This window comes from Nycticebus coucang, chromosome 6 (genome assembly GCF_027406575.1).
Source record: "Nycticebus coucang isolate mNycCou1 chromosome 6, mNycCou1.pri, whole genome shotgun sequence".
Lineage (NCBI taxonomy): Eukaryota > Metazoa > Chordata > Mammalia > Primates > Lorisidae > Nycticebus > Nycticebus coucang.
Genome location: NC_069785.1, coordinates 90,907,281 through 90,928,649, shown reverse-complemented (window position 1 = coordinate 90,928,649; position 21,369 = coordinate 90,907,281). Strand labels below are relative to the sequence as shown.

Here is a 21,369-nt window from a genome sequence, read left to right as displayed (position 1 = left end):
CTGCAGTGATTACTGACCTCTGATATGATAGTGCAAAAGCAGTCACAGACAATATATAAATAAATGAATGTGGGTGTTCTCCAATAAAATTTACTTACAAACACAGAAAAGGCTTCGGTTTAACCCATAGACCATATAGTTTGCTGTTTGGGGTTAGGCTAAACCACCTCCATTATCACTCCTGGTGGTCTTCATTCACTGAGGACTCATTTGAAGCAGCCTGTCCAGGTTATCCATTGCTATTTATGTTTATTGATTGGTTTTGATTTCTCAGATACCTCTAACCCTCCAAATTGGTCTAAGGCATTCACCAGTATAAGAGGTCACTTGATCTTATAACAGCCTGTTCTCAGTCAACAAAGAGTGAAAGTGCTGTGCATTCTTTTTTACTGCTTTGATGCATGATAATGGTAAATCTCTGGGACTGCTTACTTCCTCTGGTAGCTGGCTTAGAATTTCCAATGCTCCTGAACTTTCTTAGAAGGCAGTGCAGAATATTTGCTCTGAATTAAAAGCTCAATCTAGCATCAAAACTAGTTTCTTTTGCTTCAAACACTAGTACCGGCTGGGTGATGCTTCTTACAATCAAACTTTTCTGTCTGCTTCAGAAATACCTGACATAGGAGACCCACTCCATCTCTAATTCCCTGATGCTTTTCTGAACAGCCCTTTACCTACTGTTTCTTTTTTTTTTTTTTAATTTTTTTTATTAAATCATAACTGTATACAATGATATGATTATGGGGCATCATACACTCACTTCATAAACCATTTGACACATTTTTATCACAGTGGTACCTACTGTTTCTAATCTTCAGTTTAGATTATTGGTTTGTTAATTTTGTTCACCATTCTCATCTATTATCTTCTATTTCTAAGTGATTCCCAGGAATATATGTTGCTGGAATACGAGTCCCAATGGAGAGAAAGAGCACCCAAACACTGTATTTAAGGGAAAAAGGCTTTTATTCAGCTGGCAGAGCTAATGGCATAGAAGAATTTAAAATGGCCTCGCTCCTAGACTTGATCTTTTCCTTTTTATCTCTAAGTCAAAATGTTCCAACCCATGGGTACCTTTCTTACCGGCCAGATTGAATCAAGTGGGAGAAATTATTCCAGCCCCTTCAGAACTACAGTCCAGGATTTCACAGAAGTGGAAATTTTCAGGTTCCAGGAAGTTAAGTCTATATATTCCTAAGAGCTGAGTCACCATGGAGAGGACCCTGCAGGTGTATCCTGTGATCTCCTTGAGAAGACCTCTGTTCTCCTAGATGTCACCCTTCCTGTGTATCCTCTGTCATTTATAGTATCTAGGAAACTTTATTCATGCATTTATTTTTTGTTCCTCTTTCTGTTCACTTTGTACCCAGGACACTTATAATAATAATATATAAAATTTTATAGTATAAAAATATCCAGTAGCCAGATGAAAGCAGAACGACTTAAATACATAAGTCCAAATCTTGAATGACTAAAATGAGATAATGCAGATAGGTGTATAGAGGGGGAATTACAATGCCTCCTTCCACCCCCCTAACCTGTTCTAATATTTCCAAATCCCTGCAGTTTAGCAATCCTACACAGAAATTACCTATTCACTGGAAAGTGAGACTGGCAATATCCTTTGGGCCAATTGGCCCCTGACCCACTCAAGCCAAATATAAGCTTAGCAGTCATGATTAGCTTTTAAAATGTCCTGGCTAATAGGAAAAATAGTTAGGATCAGCAAAATTGTCCCTGGGAACTGAACCAGAAATATGCCTAGAGGATCACTCAGTTAGTGGCAGGGTCAGAGCAGATGGTCACTCAAAGAAAACAGAATTGTTAAATTATATTAATGCAGCACTGCTGTACGGTGGCCCTGCATGCACTCTGTCCCAGTAGGATGAAGGCCCATTCATCCTACTCCTGCTGGGGTGCATGAAGCTTCCTCCACACTCAACAGGCCTTTTACCTGGTCAGCGGCGCTGGGGCTGTCCTGCCTGCTGGACTCAGGGAGATGGGGAGAGATGAGGAGGGCTCCAGTGTGCCCCAGTCCCGAGCCAGAGGTGCCCTGAGCTGAATGACAGACAGAAGGTGAAACAGGGCAGACACGGGGAGCTGCACATCCCCCCATCCCTCCTGTACCCCTGAATATGGCAGCTAGGGTGATGCTTCCCTGTTCTGTCTGTCCCGCCCTTTCTGGCAGAGGGACACACTCCACATTGGGTCCCCCAATGTGTTGCACCCCACTGTCACCGCCTTTGCCTGGATGTACTATGGCTATTGTTTGAACATCTGTTTACTCTATGACCTCGTGGCATCCCTGATGGCCCCGAGTTGGAGGAAGCAGAAGGAAAGGAAAGCTGGGTTTTCAGGGCCTCGATTGGGAACCAGGGTCAGTGGGGAGAGGCTGTGTCTGTCCAAGGGTGCTTGGGGGTAGGGAGTGCCACTTAGCTTCTTGACACTGGGACAGAGAGGCCCCTGAGGATAAAGATTGGCTGGTCTGAGCTCCTTGCCAGTAGGCCTCTTGGCTGGGGCACAGTGAAGACTGCCCCAGTGTTTTCACTACTGCAGGGGGTGGAGCAGGTGGTCAGCCAGGCTGTGCCAAGAGTGGCTGCCCTCACTTGCCTTTGTCTAGGATCCACCGCATCACAGAGGACACCTTTATCAGGATGCTGTGGTCCCAAAGAGGATGACCACCTTGAGCAGCAGCACGATGGAACATTTCATATGCCAGGAAAGGCTGCCTGGCTGGTCGGGGTCATCAATGGGGATCCACCAGCTTGACCTGCTGCAGCACAGGGCAGCCCTCACTCCTCCCAGCTCCAGGTCTACTTCCGTGCAGTGTCCCAGTGACCAGCATGGCATGTGACACTGACTCAGGGTCCAGTAAGGGTGTGTGAAAGGTGCAAGTGACCCAGGGAATGAGTGACATGGACTGAAGATTCCCATCTCTGAGATGGGATCTCAGAACCCTGGAATGTTGCTAACCTCTTGATAGAACTCTATAACAGACACACTGGAGTAATCCCTGCCCCAAATGGACCAAAGCTACACTGCTTCCTCTTGGTAAGGAATCTAGCTGACTCACACGGTGGTTTGAAGTTCTGGGGACCTGGGCCACCAGCCATAGGGGCCACAGGAGGATGGCCAGGTGGTGGCCTCCCAGGCCCTTGTTTTCATGTGTCCATGCTCAGGTAATCCTAGAAGGGAAGACAGGGCCCTTCTGCCATTGAGCTCTTAAGTCCTAGGAGGAGCATAAAACCCTCAGCCTTGAGCTCATGCAGCCTCCACATGGGATCATGCTGTGACACAGAAGGCCTGCCAGGAAGGCTGGGGGACTATGTTGAGGCTGGCTGCCACCTTCCACCCTTAGGCAATGTCCAACAAGAACAAAACCAGGGGGCTGAGGCCATCCACGTGCATGGTGGCAAACACCAAAGTTGCATCTTCCTACCACGCAGACATGCTTCTTGTAGCAGCGTATGCAAAGCAGCCCCTGCCCCTCTGCTCCCAGGGCCACATAAGTTCCAGGTGTGACAGCAGTAGCCAGGAAGCCGCTATCCTGAGGGATATCAGGCCCATCTTTGTGTGTGTGGGGAAAGGCCAGGTCCTGCTGAGGCACTACATATGTCGCTCTCAGGGTGTCATCTAGCCTCACATTGCTACACAAAGGAGAGTGGACCTCGGAGACATGGAGGGTCACACTCCCCACCCCGTCCAGAGTCACGCAGCCTGAAGAGAAAATTCAGGGATGGTCGCGCGCCACACCCATGACTGCCAGGACAGGAAGGGTGATCTCAAAGAGCCTCTGAGGAAGGCCTCCAGCCAGCTGCCACCCCCTCTTCCACACAGCATCGGATCTGGCTGATGGAATATTGTGGCTACATATGTCCATCTATGTGCTGGAAGAGCTGGTGCAAATGTGCGCAGGGGCTGCCTGTTTCTGCAGGAGCCAGGCAGGGTTTACCCGGAACGGCCAATGTTCAGGGTTGTACAGGAGATCAGGAACTGATGTGGGCTTCCACATCTGCATAGCCCTGGCTCTCTGCAATGTGCAATTCAATCTGAGGCCCACAGGTGAAAGCCAGCAGGAGTCAACGTAGCTCCTGTGCTCAGGCTGAGGTCGCCACTGCTCCTGATGCACATGCCACAGCGCTGCCTTCCACAGTGGGTGCCGCCTGGAAAAGGTCAGACCCTGCTTAGAGAAAGGAGGGAAGAGAGAGAACGAAGGAAGAAGGAAGGAGGAGGCCTGAAGGGGGCGGGGCCGGGGCGGGGCCGCTGCTGACTGGCAGTCACCACCAAGCCGGTGCTCAGCTCTGGCGGCCATGCCTGTCAGTGAGGAGGCGGAGTCACAGTGGGTACTGGACCTTGGTCCCTGCCTGAGCACCGCAGCTGCTCTTTGGCCTGCGCCCTCCTCCCTCGCGCCACACCGGCCATAATCGCGCAGACTCCTCCCTGGTTGCATGTGCCAGAAGGTCCTTAAGAACAGATGTCATCTCAGCAGGAGGCTCCGGGGCAGCAGCGCAGGACGCACTGCGTGGAGAAGATGAAGACCTGGAGCCGCGCTCTGGTCCTCCATCCCACCGCCTCCACTCCCGCCCGGCCCTCCAGGGGTCTCCCAGGTCGCGCCCAGCGGCCGCCCGTTATTTAAAGGTCCCGCCCGCAGCCCCGTGCGCGGTACATTCTCTGCACTCTCCTGTGCCGACTACTGGCCGCGCCACGGTTTCCACAACCCCTCCAAGTGTTTCCCCGAGTGACTGAGATCCTTTCCGTGGAGAGTTCAGCGAGTTGGAGAGAGTTTTATTTTTTCAAGAAAAGACCCTACAGGCTCCATAAGTCCCCAGGTATGCAATCAGGTTCCTCCCTTGGGGAGAAGCCCAGGCCTCGGGTGGGAGGTGGGGGTGAGAGAGCCCTTCCCTTGTCCAGCTGTGTGCTCAGCCCTTAGTCCCCGGGGTGACCTGTGCGCCACTGCGCCTTCACGGGAGCCAGCCTAGAGATGCCACTGCCAGGGATCCCCCAGGTGACCTTTCCACCTCTGACCCTTGGACGGGGCCAGCTCAGAGATACCAGGGCCTGCAGCAATCCCTGAGGTGACCTGTTTGTCACTGACCCCTGGCAGGGCCAACTTGGAAATGCTGGCACTGGCAGGGGGCCCAGAAGTGACCTGTGGGCTACTGCTCCTCAAGGGAGTCATCTTGGAGATACCAGGACCAGTGGCGTGTACCGCAGGGCGGCAGCTGGAGCTGATGAAGGTGGGCATCTTGCTGAGGGCTTCTGGCTCAGCCCCTCGCCTGCATAGGTAGCTGCTCTGGGGGAATTTGGGGTTGGGGGGTTCTCGCACCCACCGCAGAGGTCTGGGCTTGACTTTGCCTCTGGGAGGTGGTGGTCAGAGTGGGAAGGGTGGTGTGGGATGCTGACCCTGGTCACTGGGGACATGGTGGTTTGGCCTGGCCTAGACCCAGGCCCACAGGTCAGCGGGCTATGAGGAGGGTGGAGAGGACTGAGGCAGGGGTCCCTAGCCCTGCTTCTCTTTGGCCCTGGTGACTCCCATGGCTGGAGAGGGGTATTGGCCAGTGCCAGTTTTGGTGCTGTGTGTTTCCTGCGAGAGCTTGGTGGTGGTGGTAGAAACAGGTGATGATTAATAGGGTCTCTCTAGACAAACACAGCCACTAAGTTGTGGGAGGGCTCCAATGGGGGCCAGAACTCCTTGGAAGGGTGCCTACCAGGTGTACCTGGGACCAGAGCCTTTCAGCTCAGAGAGGACTTGGTGTTGATGTTTCTGGCCATGTCCTTGGCTCCCCATCCCCCAACACAAGTCACTCTGATATTTGGCTCTGTTTTTGCTATGGCAGTGGTGCCCTTCCAGCCCCTCTGGGAACAAGTGGCCAATGGAGGGATCATCTAGCTCTTCCTTAAGACCCATGCCAAGGTCATGGGGACTTAGGGGTTGCACAGCCTTCCTACTTGTCCTGATTTTACTGCTTTTCTAAATCTTCTCTCCAGGGTCTTAGGTGGGCCAGAGGGCCATTGAAGAGGGGTGAGAGCCTTGTACCAGGGTTAGAAGTGTCTGAGCTTCCCAGGACCTTGGCTGTGTGGCAGAGCCATCTAGGGGTGTTCATGAACCTGATGTGTATGGGCTGTCGTGCCAGCTCATACTTTGATGTACTGAGGCCGCAGTTTGTCCTCATTGCTTTTCCCTTTCAGAGATGGAGGGACTGTGTGTGTGTGTGTGTGTGTGTGAAATCAAGTCTTCCCAACTGCCTCCTTTCGTGGTCAACTCAGTCCATTCCTTGGGGTTGAGACTCCCATGTGGGGAGCTGCCACTGTATTTCACTGCGGTCACACCAGCCTAACATGTCAGATTCCTGAGGGTGATGTTCCTAAAAGGTGTGGGTGATGGAAACAGTGATACGGGGCTTACAGGCTGTAAAATATAAACTGGGTTATTGAATCACTGCACTCGAGAGGGATTAGACTCCTCTGGCAATGTAATGGCACCTGTGGGCTGTTTCTGTAGAGAGGCACCAAATACACATTATGCCAAAAAAAAAAAAAAGTAAATTGACCTGAACCTGATTCATAGATAACAACTCCTGAATGAGTTGTTTGATATTCTCCATTTAAATCTGGAGGGCTCGGAGATTTTTTGAGATAAGAATTGTGCTAAAGAAGTCCACCCCTTTCCAGCTGCATGATTTCTCTTCAAATCCTATTGCTAGGTTTTATTTTCCTAGCTACGAAGCAGTTCTTTATAAATCATGCAATGGGATACTGACACTGAGCCAGCGACTTAGTTTTCTGTGGTTGCTATGGGAGCAACAGGCAGTTGTCATGCATGGCTGGCGTAGCCCCCAAGACAGTGGGTGAAACCTCTGGCCAGGACAGGGTGAGAGGGGGTGGCAGGGAGAATGGCTTTGGTGACACAGCCTGAACTCGTGGCTGCTTGTGACTCTATTGTTAATTTTACTCATGTATCTCTAGCGGCTGCTTTTAGAGGTGTTAAGTACATAAGATCAAATTTAAGGCATAATTATCTGGATAATTCAAGTTGAATAAAACCTCATTTACCACATGTTTTTGGTCAGTTGAAGCAGGGTGGCTGAATTATATTTATAGACCACCTAGAAAAATTAAGAAAATAACACTATCATTTTAAATATACATAAAAAATCTATCTGGAAGGAGGGATTCCCAAATGTGTAAACATTAAAATTGGAAAGAAAATTTAGAGGTTAATTTCATTTTTTTTTTTTTTTACACTTTTTTGTCCAGGGCTGGGTTTGAACCCACCACCTCCAGCATATGGAGCCGGCACCCTACTCCTTTGAGTCACAGGCACCGCCCGAGGTTAATTCCATGTTTATTTGAGCACTAGTCTGTGCCTTTGCTTTAACTGTTTTTTTTTTTTTCTCCCCTATATTAATCTTTTCTTGAAGACCAGCTTGGGACCTGTCCTGTCTGTGAAATAAAATAGTATCTAGTGGCATGACACTTTGGGGTTAAATAAGAGAATCTATATCCAGTCTTCAGCATAGGGCTGGGCACAAAATAGCAATAGTGTTTTCCCCCAATACTGTGATTAACCTTTAATTGTTTTATTCCCTGACTATAAAAAAAGAAGCTTGCTGCCTATACCACTTATTTATACATACTATTTTAGCTTTTTAAACTTTTGTGTTTTAGATGTTAAGTTTTACATGCATAATGGAACTGTAGGCTCCTTGGTATACAAAAATGGGCAACACAAAAGTCATTGAATTATATTAAATATCGACATTTACTTTCTTTACAAAGCACGTGGCTTTCATTTATTTATTTTGTACTCAACAGAAAACGAAAATGTTAGTAAGAAGAGAGAGGAGTGTTCTATCTCTTCTCCTGAACAAAATCCTTCAAAAACAGCCCAGTACTGGCAGGTAGGTGCAAGGCTTTGTACTACGCATGTGGTGTGTGCTTGAAACTTAGTATTACATGATGAGTTGTTCAGATCACAGTTTTTAATGTGGATGCTTGTTTTTTGTTTTTGTTGTTGCCCAGTAGCACCAGCATTCTCTGCTGGAAGAGAAATGGAAAATAATGATGGAAATTTAATAATGGAAAATTGGACTTCTGTCCTGAGCTTATTTAAAAAGACCCTTTTTGTGGGAATAATAAAGCCTTTTAGATCTGGTGTGTATGCTCAGTTGGGTTAAAATTGATTCAAAAGTGAATTTCACATCATATAGTACGAGAACGTGCAGGTTCCACATTTTACCAAGGTTTATTTGTAGAAACAATTGAAAATCAGGATACTGAAAAATAAATATTTTGTTTATTTCTGTTTGCAGAAAACATTACTTATCTTTTTTGAGACAGAGTCTCACAGTGTTTCCCAAGGCTAGAGTGTTATGGCATCAGCCTAGCTCACAGCAATTTCAAACCGTTGGAGTCAAGTGATCTTCCTGTCTCAGTATCCCAAGTAGCTGGAGCTACAGGCATCTGCCACCACACCTGGCTAATTTTTCTATTTTTAGTAGAGACAGGCTCTCTACAGCATGGTGGCTCATGGCTGTAATCATAGCATTTTGGGAGCCTAAGACAGAAGGATCACTTGAGGTCAGGGGTCCAAGAACAGCCCGGGTAATATAGTGAGAACTTGTCTCCATAAACAAACAAACAAACAACAGCAAAAATAATAATAAAAAAATAAAAAGGAAAAAGAAAAGAACACCCTCAATGTTAAGCTAGTTCTTTGTTTGTTTCAAACAATAGTAGGGCAATAGTCACAGATTGAAATGCTTTCAGGACCCTGAGAGATGCAGAGGACAGAGTAAAAAGTGACAGAGAGAGAATGTGATGAACTGGGCATTCAAAAACAAAAGTTTTTGAAAACTCAGTTTGGGCCAAGTGAAATATGATCATGGGCCATGTTTCTCAAACTCTACTATTTTGAGCTGAGCAACTAGAGTCAAAGTTCCACAGCAGCAGAGAATAAATCTAACTTATCTCCCCAGTACCTTAATTTAGCACAAAACCTATCCATTATATACAGATGCTCAGATGGTATTTCTTTGATGAAAAATTAAAAATAATAAGTAAATAAAGGCTGCCCTATTCTTTCACTAAGTCAATTTGTCTCCACTTCACCACCCACAACTAATCAATATAATCAATTGACAGATGTCAATACAGATGTCAATAATCTGTATTTTTATGTGTTCTTCTATATTTCCTGTCCATTATCCAAGGTGGATATGCAATGTTTCTTAGGTAAAATTACTGCAGTAACTTCCTGACCGTCTTCCTTCAGGATGTCCTCCTCTGTTTTCTTCAATATACAGATTGAATTTCCTTGATCCAAAATGCTTGGAAGCAGCAGTGTCTTGAACATTGGATTTTTGGGAGAATGTTTGCATATTCAAAATCAGATATCTTGGGGATGGGTCCCAAGTCTAAACACAAATTAATTTCTATTTTATATATAATTTATACATGTGGCCTGGAGGTAATTTTACACATTTTAAAAATATTTTTTTCCTAAAATAAAGTATGTATACATGAGGTCAGCTGTGGAATTTTTACTGTAGTTGCTTAAAAAGTGTTAGCTTTTAGAGAATTTCAAATTTTGTGGATTTGGGGGGTGGGGTGGGATTAGGAATGTGTAACTGGTATTACAAGACATTATGTCCTGCTCAAAACCCTTTAGTATTTTACACAGAGTCTAAGTCCCTTAGCATGGTAGGAAAAATGTTCATGGTCTGGTCCTTACCTCATCTGCTGCTCAACTTCCTCAAGTCCTTATAATTTTAGCTTTTCTGAATTTTTCAGTTACTGATGCACAATTTTTGACACATTCTTCCTTCCACTTACAGTGCCCTTCAGCTGTCATTTGTCTGTCTGTCCATCTTTTAAGACCTTGCTTCCTCCAAGACCCTTTCCTGACCAACTCACTGTCAGAGGGGGACGTCTGTTTTTGCTCCTCTTTGTACCACAGTGCTCTGCATTTCTTTCATTGCATTTATCTCACTGGCTCACTTTTGTGTTACTTGTCTGATTTGCCTATTTTATTGCTAACTCCTCGAGGCCAGAATCCAAATCGATTTCCCATGTCTGACACCTGGCAGGTGGCCAGCAGGTACCTTAATCACTATTACAAATAACTATTATATGGCAGTGTATGCTCAGTAAATGTTGAATGATAACATTTAGTATGAGTAAAGCAGAAGAGAAGTGCTAGGTGTCATATAAAAGATGCGAAGCAAGGATTTAGTTGAGAGAAAGTTCTTGTAGTAGAGATGACGTTTGGAATGAGCTTTGAGATATGGGTAAATAGAGAGGAAATAATGATATTTGTTATTCAACAATTATCAAGCAGTGACCATTTGCTAGCCACTGGGCCAGGCTGCGATGTTCTCCAGCTCCTGTCTAGTCGGTGTCATCTCATTGTAATCTCTATTTGATTACTACTTACAAGTGTAGACATTTTTAAGACATATTCTGAATTTTGGTTTATTTTCTTTTGTGATTTATGATGAAGATATACCACCTCTAAAACTGCACTTGAAAATGGACACATTTTTGCTTGTGACAGAGTCTCACTTGGTCACTTTGGGTACAGTGCTGTGGCATCAGGCTGGCTCACAGCAAAGTCAAACTCTTAGGGTCAAGTGATCCCCTTCCCTCAGTCTCCAAGGTATCCAGGACTGTAGGTGCCCGCCAAACAGCTCTGCTAATTTTTCTATTTTCAGTGGAGATGGGGTCTTGCTCTTGCTCAGGATGGTCTCCAATTTGTAAGCTCAAGCAATCCACCCGCCTTGGCCTCTTAGAGTGCTGGGATTACAGGTGTGAGCCAATGCACCCAGCCTTATACTCACTTTTACAATGAATGTTATTAGTGATAAAAATTGAGAGATACTACTGTGGCCAGGTTGCATGAAAGCTATTTGCTAGTTTTAGTAAAAAATGAGTAAGGTCATAAAACTCTTTTTTGCCTTTCAGAAGTGGCTTCCCATACCAATGTGAAAATAAATGTTAACACATAAGAAAAAGACGGCAGGTTAATTCGTAGACTCTGGTCATACATGTTAGATCATTTGAGAGCTCTCTTACTTTTTTTTCTTTTGAGACAGGGTTTGACTGTGTCACCCTCGGTAGAGTGCGCTGGTGTCACAGCTCACAGCAACCTCCAACTCTTGGGCTTAAGCGATTCTCTTGACTCAGTCTCCCAAGTAGCTGGGACTACAGGCACCTGCCACAAGGCCCAGCTGTTTTTTGTTGCAGTTGTCATTGTTGTTTAACTGGCCAAGTGGGGTTCAAACCCCCCACCCTTGGTGTATGTGGCACTGTAACTGCTGTGCTATGGGTGCCGAGCCAACTCTCTTACTTATACTTTGTGAATCTTAAGTAGCGGTCAATACGTTATCCTCTTATCATCCCCTAATTTTCATACTCTAAAAGACTAACATAAGTATTTATCTACATTGCACTCAAAATAAAAATAAACACCTCAGAATCATATAACTGCGAAATACATTTTTAAGTAGGAGACACTAAGGTTATAGGTTTAAAATAAAACACAAAGGTTGTTCTTTTTTCTTTTTAGAAAAGTTTTTTTCTTTTCAATTATGTGAATGCTGAGATGTTTACTTTTATTCTAGTGATTTATCTAGAGATAAATTCCCTAATCGCTTCACATTAGCCTTTATTTATAAGCATTAAAATAGTTCACAAGTTTTGCTTAAATCACAGGTCAGCAAACGTGAGCCAGATAGGCATCTTGGTTTTGTAAATAAAGTTTTATTAGAACACAGCAACACCTGTTTTTTGTTTATCCTATGACTGATTCTCCAGTACAAGGGCAAAGTTAGGTAGTGTTGACAGAGACTGCATTGCTTACAGAGCCTAAACTATTTATTATCTGACCCTTTGATTAATATTAATAGTTTAAAGATTCCTACTTAAAAGCATACTGCTATCTGATAGATTATTACTATAATTTTAAAAAGCAGTTATTTATTGATACCTAAATCAAAACACAAAAGGTGATTTTTCCACTTCCAAAGTTTTCCTGTTATGCAATGAAACATTAAGGCTGCGTGAAATTCTACTGCAGTTATTCTTCATGCTTTCTTTGATAGCATTGCCTTTGCTCTTTTGATGAGAGCAAGTGAGACTCCGTTCTTGTTGTATACAAATTTGAAGATCACCATATACTGAAAGATTCCATTATATCTTATCCATTCTCACACCCCCCAAAAAATTGAGAGAGAAAAATTTTCTCTGTGATGAATGTAGACCTTTTTTCTCTGCATAATTCTAATTTATATTATTGCATATAAAAATTCCCTTTTCTTCGAAAGGTTTGTGATGGGTTTACTTGCCTTATTATTGACATTTATGTCTTTATTACACAGAAGAAAGCTTATTTTGAAATGAAACCTTTATGTGTAATAACCTTAAAGTCATGTTATGTTTCATGAAATGTCTGAGCTATTTGTGAGATGAAGTACTTCAGCTGTTTAGTTTGTTTAGTAAACTGAGTCTTTTCTCTGTCAAAGAAGATTTTTTCCTCTTAAAATCTTCTACTTATCAACAATAAAATCTTGAAGAAAAAAAATCTTCTAATTATTAGTTTGGCTAAATGAATGATTAACTTTATAGTGAACTGTGATTCTGTTTTGTAAAAAGTGGGTTTTGGGGGTAAAAAAGACTAAACAAGAAAATAACATTATATACAAAAGAAACTTGTCTGGTAAACTTTTGTCCTGAAATAGAATGATTGGCTATTTAAGAAAGTGAAAGGAAAGATGAAACAGAAAGTTTAAGATGTTTGTAGATCGTGCAGTTGAAATAGACTCATGAGAGAGAATTTATGAAAAAGTGTACAGGTGATCCAGTAGGCTTTGCTTTATAAAATTTAATTACCTGTTTCCCTTTAATTTACAAATCACACTACTGAGGAGTTATCTTACCTTTTCAGTAAGTGGCCTGAAAGAAACAATCCATGTGTTGTCTGTATTGGTGAAGAGGAAAGATTGAACTTTAATTAGGTTTATAGCCATTAACCTCCTGTATTGTCTTGAAAATCTTTTGATTTGTGACTCCATTTAAACAAATGTTTTAAGCCTTTGATGTTTGGTAATTCTTCCAAAATCAAAAGTCTAAATTCATTTTTTTTTTCAAATAATACGACCATTGAATGTTGGAGAAAGACATATTTGGCTTATTTGGTGTATTGTCAAATATGAAATGGTGGTTAATTTTCTGTGGATTATGTTTATATATATACATATGTTCTAATATTATAAAATATTAGTCTACATTAGTGTATGTTATCAGTAATAATTATTAATTCATCTCAGAAAGTGTGGTTTTTTTTTCTAATAATGGGCTAAGTCCAAAATTTGTTCTTCAGGAAAAGTAATGGAAAGATTGACAGGTCTCTTAAATAGAAATTTCTGATAACTTTAGAAATCATATACCATTGGACTAAGAGCAAATTTCCAGGAATTTAATTTAAAAGCTAAAACAGAACAGAAATTAATTACATGGGCCTGAACCAATTTTTTTTTTTGACTTTTTTGTTTAAAACATTACTGATTCTTTCTGTGTTCTATTTTCCAGAAGTCAAAAACAAAGACTTTTCTGGCTTGGTGCCCATAGCACAGTGATTATGCCACCAGCCACATATACTTAGGGTGGCTGGTTCGAACCCAGTCCTGGCCAGCTAAACAACAATGACAACTGCAACAACAACAAAAAATAGCCAGGCACTGTGGCAGACACCTGTAGTCCCAGCTACTTGGGAAGCTGAGGCAAGAGAATTGCTTAAGCCCAAGAGTTGGAGGTTGCTGTGAGCTGTGATGCCATATCACTCTACTGACGGTGACATAGCTAGACTCTGTCATGAAAATAAAAAACCACTTTTCCATCTTTTGAGCTCGTTATAGCTTTCGACAGTATATGTACTTATAAGCAAAATTCAAAACATTTTTTTCTCTCCTTGATTTCTTCAGAACTTGAAAACCATTTATAAGTATTTTTAATTTCTGAGAATATAATTATTTATATAAGATCAAAAGAATTTGTTTTCTTCTATGAGATGCAATAAAAGACTGGTTATTTTACCAAGTCTTTGACTGAATGACATTTTCAGAGGTGACCAGACTGAGGTAAGGAATTAAGGCTGATAGAAAGCCCATTAGAAAAACTGGCCAGATACCTCATCACTAACATTTCCTGATCTGTAGTGAGTAAAACATGTCACTTTCTGACAGGTCTGGGAATTCCAATTTACTCTGAGACCTCGAGAGAAGAGGAATTTACCGAATACATATAGGTATCTTCTAGCATAGATAAAACCTTGGCTTGTGAGAGACTTTCAAGTCTGACCTCAGATTTTTTTATAAAATGTTCCAGCAGGGCAATGCCTGTGGCTCAAAGGAGTAGAGCACTGGCCCCATATGCTGGAGGTGGTGGGTTCAAACCAGCACCAGCCAAAAAATGCAAAAAAAAAAGTTCCAGGAAATGCAATTGTAAAAGAAAGCCTTTAGTTAAAGCCTCGGTAAAGCTGAGATGGTTAATCAATATTCTCACTGCACTTGATACAAATCATCAGACCTAGTATACTGAAAGTACAGTTTATTTTGACAATTAAATTGATTCTGCTGTAATTTGTTTTTAGTAAAATGGAAAATTAGAGAAAAATATGATCCAAAAATAAATTACTTTGATCCACCTGTATTAAAGTACAGCCTTGTCTACAATGCAGGCTCATAGAATGAGACATAGCTGTTTAACTAAACTGATCTGTTAACAGGCCTAAGAGACTGGCCGATGAATATAAAATTATATACAATTGTCAAATTTGCTCCAAGTCTTGTTTTTCTTCCTGCATCTTAGCCCTGAGACAACATAGTAGGTTTTAATATGTAAAATCTTTTAATTTCAAAGTGAGTACTGAGGAAAAAAACAAAATTCAAAATATTTACCCCAAGATACATGCCACTAACATATTTCAGGATGATGCCCTCAGAAATAAACCACGAAAGCTTGCTGAGAATACTTGTCCCAATCTACAGACTAGATGCCAAAAAAAGTCTGATTAGTAGGGCGGCGCCTGTGGCTCAAGGAGTAGGGTGCCGGTCCCATATGCCGGAGGTGGCACGTTCAAACCTAGCCCAGGCCAAAAACCACAAAAAAAAAAAAAAAAAAAAGTTTGATTAGTGATTTGCCTGACTCTAAGAATGATGGGAAAAAAATTCAAAAGCCTTAAGGCTCAACAAAAATCACCTGTTGGCTACACTGGATGGAATCTGTGCAATATTAAGCGCTATCTTCTGGGTCTATGTAGATATCTCAGGAGAAATTAGAACCCGAATAACAAATTTCCCAGTAAGTGGTGTCCCTACAACAGGGCCTTACAAGTGGCCTCACACCCAGCTGATTTTCAGGTATGTTCACTTAAATTTCCTAGAACTTCAGATCAGTTCTATGGTAACTCTTTTTTTTTTTTTGTAGAGACAGAGTCTCACTTTTATGGCCCTTGGTAGAGTGCCGTGGCCTCACACAGCTCACAGCAACCTCCAACTCCTAGGCTTAAGCGATTCTCTTGCCTCAGCCTCCCGAGTAGCTGGGAGGCGCCCACCACAATGCCCGGCTACTTTTTTTTGGTTGCAGTTTGGCCGGGGTCGGATTTGAACCCACCACCCTCGGTACATGGGGCCGGCGCCCCACCAACTGACCCACAGGCGCCGCCCGTTCTATGGTAACTCTTAAAACTAAGTCTTATTTTAAAGAACTGTGCTAAGGCAGTAAATAAAAATACTAATGTTCTCATCATGCAAACCTTAGCCTCAAAACCCAGAACTTGTAGATACCTGTAGGTTGACTACTAAATGGTTTCATTTTCTTAGCCTGGAAACAATCCTGACTTCATCCCTGTCAGTGTAAAAAAGCCAGGTTGGGCTTCTATTTACTTCTTTACCCTGGAGTAATTTTTGGGATGTATCTTCCAGATCCTACATTCCAGAGGACCCTGTACCCTCTACTCAAGATGCCCTCCCGACTGCCTCTAGTAGATGACCTTTGATCTCTGCCATGGCAAGCCCAGCCACCTCCTGAGCTACACTGCCACCCTTGTCCTGCTTCCTGAAATCTGCATATGTTCCATCTGGTAACCAGGTTATCCTCAGAACTTGAAGGGAAAGATATGATGAACTCAAGGGAAAGTGGACAGGCCTCCAGGACATCCTACTTATGACCCGTACAGTGGTCAAGTTGCCTGGATTACATCATTCCCGAATCCAGCCTTATCCCCCTAAAGAAAACCAAAAAACTCATGCTGGACCAGTGGACTGCAGAACTGTGCCGAGATGAAGGTTAAAACCTTCAGTTGTTGGAGCACCAGCTGCGGGTTCGCACTGCCCTGGGCCTGCTAATCAAAACAGTTTCAGTTGTTAGGATGGGAAGTATATTGTTCTCAGACATCTTTGTTTGTTGTTTTATTTAGTGTTCTTCTTATCGTCTTTAGTTAACTGTGCTTACAACTTTTGTTGTTCTCAATATAACTTAAAACTTAGCCATGGCCTAAAGAATTTGAATCCCAGGACAAGTGCAGTAAATCTCAGTAATTATTTCCATTTAAAGTCTATTTTATAAATATGAAATGTAGTAATATGAGTAAAGAATAAAAGCACATGTAGTGTGCAGACTAGGGCAGACTTGACACAACTGATCTGGTCAGTTTGGTCCTGACTGACCTTCACCCCATGGCCAGACAGGTTCATCCGAGGGCTGACACAGGCTCAGGAGAGAGCTGGGCTCTTTCTCTTCTCTAGCGTTGCAGGATTTCAGAAGGGCAGATCCCAGCCAGGACAGGCTGGTCTCTCTTTGCTTCTCTTTTCTCTGAGGCCTGCTTCCCTCTGGGAGAGCTTCGTGCTTTAGAAGGCTACTCTCTGTGGGGCAGCCTGTCCGGTGACATTGTCAACATCTGTGGATCAGCTTGATGTGTGAAGCACGAAGTCGAGTCCTGGAGGGAGAGGAGGACAGCTCGCTCCTCTGATTCCCTGTGTGTTGCCCCATTTTTCTGGATATGTGGTCAGTACGTGACAGACACGGTCCTCATCCAACACTCTTCCTTGGTCAGCACAGTTCTTGGTTCACACCTGGCACACAGCAGGCGCTCAGTAAATGTCCATCTGGTGATTAATGCAGAGCCCATGTCACAGAGTTTGCTAACAGGACGATGGATCACCTCACTCCTGACTCAATCAGCATGTTGTGAGTGGTTCAAAATACAGGCCCAGTGTTTCAACTTCAGAGACACCCCAGAATGGAAAAATTGCTCCTTGGATGAAGTGATTTAAAGTATCACTGCTCTGCTCTCCAGGAAACATGGTGAGAGTGAGAACAATGCTGGGGTGTGATGCGGGTTTGGAGGGAAAGCAGACGGTGAGTCTCCAACTTGGCATCATGCTCCATGTGGGCTGCTCTCCATTTCTAGTTCCTCCTTCGTGGAGACACACTTGTGTTGCCTTCTCTTGTGTCCTGGGGAGAATGGACTAGGGCAGGAGGAACTGAGCTCAGGGTGCAGGGCAGTTACACGCCCGGTGCCTCCTGAGATGAGCTGTGGGGTTCTCTCCTCTCCCCTGCTGAGGCCTGACTGTAGCTGTGTCAGCATCACTAGCTGTGGGCCCTCAGCCTCTTCTTTATCAGAGAATCCTGGGGAATGGAATTTGATGGATTTGCTCATTAGCCTCTTGCATTACTGAGGTTGATTTGATTGTGTTTTCTTTCCCTCATTGTGCATATGAATCAAATTGTTAGAATACATCTCAGCAAATCCTTTTCCTATATCCTGGACAGATGGAGAATGCCATTGTGTGGGAAGTGCAAGGCAATGGATTTCAAATGTCACCACATTGGCCCATCTCTCTATTTTTTATTTTAGATTGATATGAGGTGGCAAATGTTTAGGTTACATTATTTTCATTTGTAAGGTGAAGTTCAAGCTGTAGTTGAGCCCTTCACCTGGGGGCCTGCTGAGCCCCCTCACATTGCGTATATTAGGTGACATCCCACCACTCCCCCCTGCCTCCCCCTCCCCCTCCCTAGACTATACTTGTGTTTTTCTCTCATGTGGGTGTGTAGTTGTTTATCTATTTGGTTTCATATTAATATTGAGTACATTGGAGACCCCCCCCAATTCTTGAGATACTTCACTAACAATGTGTGTAAACGACATCCAGGTAAACACAAAAGATGTAAAGTCTCCATGTTTTCTTATGGCTGAATACTATTCCATGGTATACATATACCACAATTGGTTTATCCGTTCGTGGGTTGATGGGCACTTGGGTTGTTTCCATGTCTTGGAAATTATGATTTCAGCTGCAATAAACATTCTGGTGCAAATGTCTTTGTGGTAAAATGATTTTTTTCCCTCTGGGTAGCATCTATCTTCTTACAGGTGAAAGCCAGGCCATCATTTCTGTTAGTCCTTAGAGTCAGAGCTGGAACATACAGGGATTGTCCAGCCAAACCTGCAGAGTGGCCACCGGCTTGGGACGCTGCATGGTGAATTGGAGGGAGGTGCTAGTAGCCCTGCCTGGGGGTCTGCTCCATCCCTGCCAGATCCTGTCACTGAGATCTCCTCACAGGTGGGGTGCCAGTTGCCTTGTTGCTGCTGATTCCCCTCCCCCTCCACCCGCGCCTTGGAGTTCCCTGCCTCTACCACCTCCCTTCTCCTGCTCCTTTGCATTGTGGGCCCAGCAAGTCAGTTTAATCACACCTCTCAGCTCTCTCTCTACAGGACTTGGAGAAAGTCCCCTCTTATATTTTATAGGTTTCTTTCTCCCTGTAGCCACGGGCCACTTTCACTCCTCACCTCTTCCCACTCCCCCCATACTGTGTCTGGTACATGTCCTGCAGGAGGCACGTATCCAGAGGTTTATAAAACAGGGAGAGGTGTTGGGCATGTGTTCCTGATTCACACATAAGCCAAGCTGTGAGGGCCTAGCTGTTCACAGTGCGGCTCCTGGACCAGCAGTGACACCTGGGGACTGTCAGAAATGCAGTCTCAAGCACTGCCCACCCTGCTGAGACAGCCTGCATTTGACAAGACCCCCCAGTAAATCCCTCTGCCCAGTCAGGTCAGAGCAGCTCTGATCTGGTATTATTCTGTGTCTTCCTTTTTCGACTTAACAATACACAGTTGAGCTCTATCTGTACTGCTCCATATGCAGCCTGGGTTTTGCTTCTAATTGCTGCATTTCATTGACATTTGCCCACGTTGTTTACTTCTCCACTTCCCTGTGACGACGTTTCCTCTGGCCATCACGATCGTATTAAGTGACCCTTCCCGGCCCCTCGGAGCTGGAAATGCCACTGTTGGGGTCTTCGGAGGCTGCGGAGCTGAAGGCGGAGGCGGCTGGGGAGGTCCGAGCGATGTGACCAGGCCGCCGTCGCTCGTCTCTTCCTCTCTCCTGCCGCCTCCTGTCTCGAAAATAACTTTTTTTTTACTCTAAAGAAAGGAGAAAAAAAGTAGCCGTCCGCCCCTCACGCCCTCTCTTATTCTCAGTCCTCTGCCCTGTGAGGGAGCCGGGGGTGGCCGCTCCGCCATCGGGGCCGCGCCGCCGAGCCCCGGCCGCCCCGGGCCGCCCCGGGCCACCCCCGTCCGCCGCCCCCATGCATCCCTTCTACACTCAGGCCGCCACCATGATAGGCGAGATCGCCGCCGCGGTGTCCTTCATCTCCAAGTTCCTCTGCACCAAGGGGCTCACGAGCGAGCGACAGCTGCAGACGTTCAGCCAGAGCCTGCAGGAGCTGCTGGCAGAACATTATAAACGTCACTGGTTCCCAGAAAAGCCATGCAAGGGATCAGGTTACCGTTGTATTCGCATCAACCATAAAATGGATCCTCTGATTGGACAGGCAGCACAGAGGATTGGACTGAGCGGTCAGGAGCTGTTCAGGCTGCTCCCAAGTGAACTCACACTCTGGGTTGACCCTTACGAAGTGTCCTACAGAATCGGAGAGGATGGCTCCATCTGCGTGCTGTATGAAGCCTCACCAGCAGGAGGTAGCACTCAGAACAGCACCAACGTGCAAATGGTAGACAGCAGGATCAGCTGTAAGGAGGAACTTCTCTTGGGCAGAACAAGCCCTTCCAAAAACTACAATATGATGACTGTATCAGGTTAAGATATAGTCTATGGATGGATCATCTTATAATGGATGGATAAATTTGATTTTTGCTTTGGGTGGTCTCCTTTTGGGGATGGATTATGGAATTTAACCATGTTACAGCTTTGAAGATCTGGCACAAGATAGAATGGTAAAAAAAATTTTTTAAGTGATAGTGCCATAGTTTGGACAGTACCTTTCAATGATTTAATAGCCTGTGAGTCCAAGTAAATCACTTTATTTGCTAGGGAGTGAAGTCCTAGAGTGGTTTCAGTTTCTCCCAGACATCCTTAAATTTTACATCAACCCCTTGAATGAAAATCTATATTTCAAAGAACCTTTCTCTGCAGTAGATCTTGCAGAGGAATTTGCACTATTACACTTGAAAATTGTTATTGTTAAGAGGGAAGGAGGGAGGTGGGTGGGGCCTTGGTGTGTGTCACACTTTATGGGGGCAAGACATGATTGCAAGAGGGACTTTACCTAACAATTGCAATCAGTGTAACCTGGCTTATTGTACCCTCAATGAATCCCCAACAATAAAAAAAAAAAAAAAGAAAAAAAAAATAATCCTACAGTAAAAAAAAAAAAAAGAAAATTGTTATTGTTAACCTTTTTGGCAGCTCAGTAGGAAAGCTCCACGTTTTAAACATGGTAGTACTGGAAATTTTACAACAAGACTTTTACCTAGCACTTAAATATGTATAAATGTACATAAAGACAAACTAGTAAGCATGACCTGGGGAAATGGTCAGACCTTGTATTGTGTTTTTGGCCTTGAAAGTAGCAAGTGACCAGAATCTGCCATGGCAACAGGCTTTAAAAGACCCTTTCAAAAAGACACTGTCTCAACTGTGGTGTTAGCACCAGCCAGCTCTCTGTACATTTGCTAGCTTGTAGTTTTCTAAGACTGAGTAAACTTCTTATTTTTAGAAAGTGGAGGTCTGGTTTGTAACTTTCCTTGTACTTAATTGGGTAAAAGTCTTTTCCACAAACCACCATCTATTTTGTGAACTTTGTTAGTCATCTTTTATTTGGTAAATTATGAACTGGTGTAAATTTGTACAGTTCATGTATATTGATTGTGGCAAAGTTGTACAGATTTCTATATTTTGGATGAGAAATTTTTCTTCTCTCTGTAATAAATTGTTTCTTATCTTGGCATTTTAAAAAAAAAAAAGTGACCCTTCCCTTCTGGCCAGAGATGATTCTCTGCTCCAA

The 21,369-nt window shown here is 43.9% G+C and overlaps 1 protein-coding gene and 1 long non-coding RNA gene across 2 annotated transcripts; both read left to right on the top strand.

Annotated features, from left to right (window-relative positions):
- The first annotated feature begins 4,432 nt into the window (after positions 1 to 4,432).
- LOC128588391 (uncharacterized) lies at positions 4,433 to 18,747 on the top strand. Its single transcript, XR_008380768.1, has 4 exons — positions 4,433 to 4,829; positions 5,105 to 5,237; positions 7,816 to 7,901; positions 15,981 to 18,747. It is a non-coding gene; the product is annotated as an uncharacterized LOC128588391 (long non-coding RNA).
- A 585-nt stretch (positions 18,748 to 19,332) lies between these two features.
- LOC128588390 (protein BTG1-like) lies at positions 19,333 to 20,544 on the top strand. The gene has a single exon (XM_053595146.1). The coding sequence runs from the start codon at positions 19,651 to 19,653 to the stop codon at positions 20,164 to 20,166; it is 516 nt and encodes a 171-aa protein (XP_053451121.1). The 5' UTR covers positions 19,333 to 19,650; the 3' UTR covers positions 20,167 to 20,544.
- Positions 20,545 to 21,369: the final 825 nt, after the last annotated feature.

Bases quoted from the DNA above. Each gene is read 5' to 3' on its own strand.
- LOC128588390 (XM_053595146.1), top strand. From the start codon at position 19,651: ATGCATCCCTTCTACACTCAGGCCGCCACCATGATAGGCGAGATCGCC.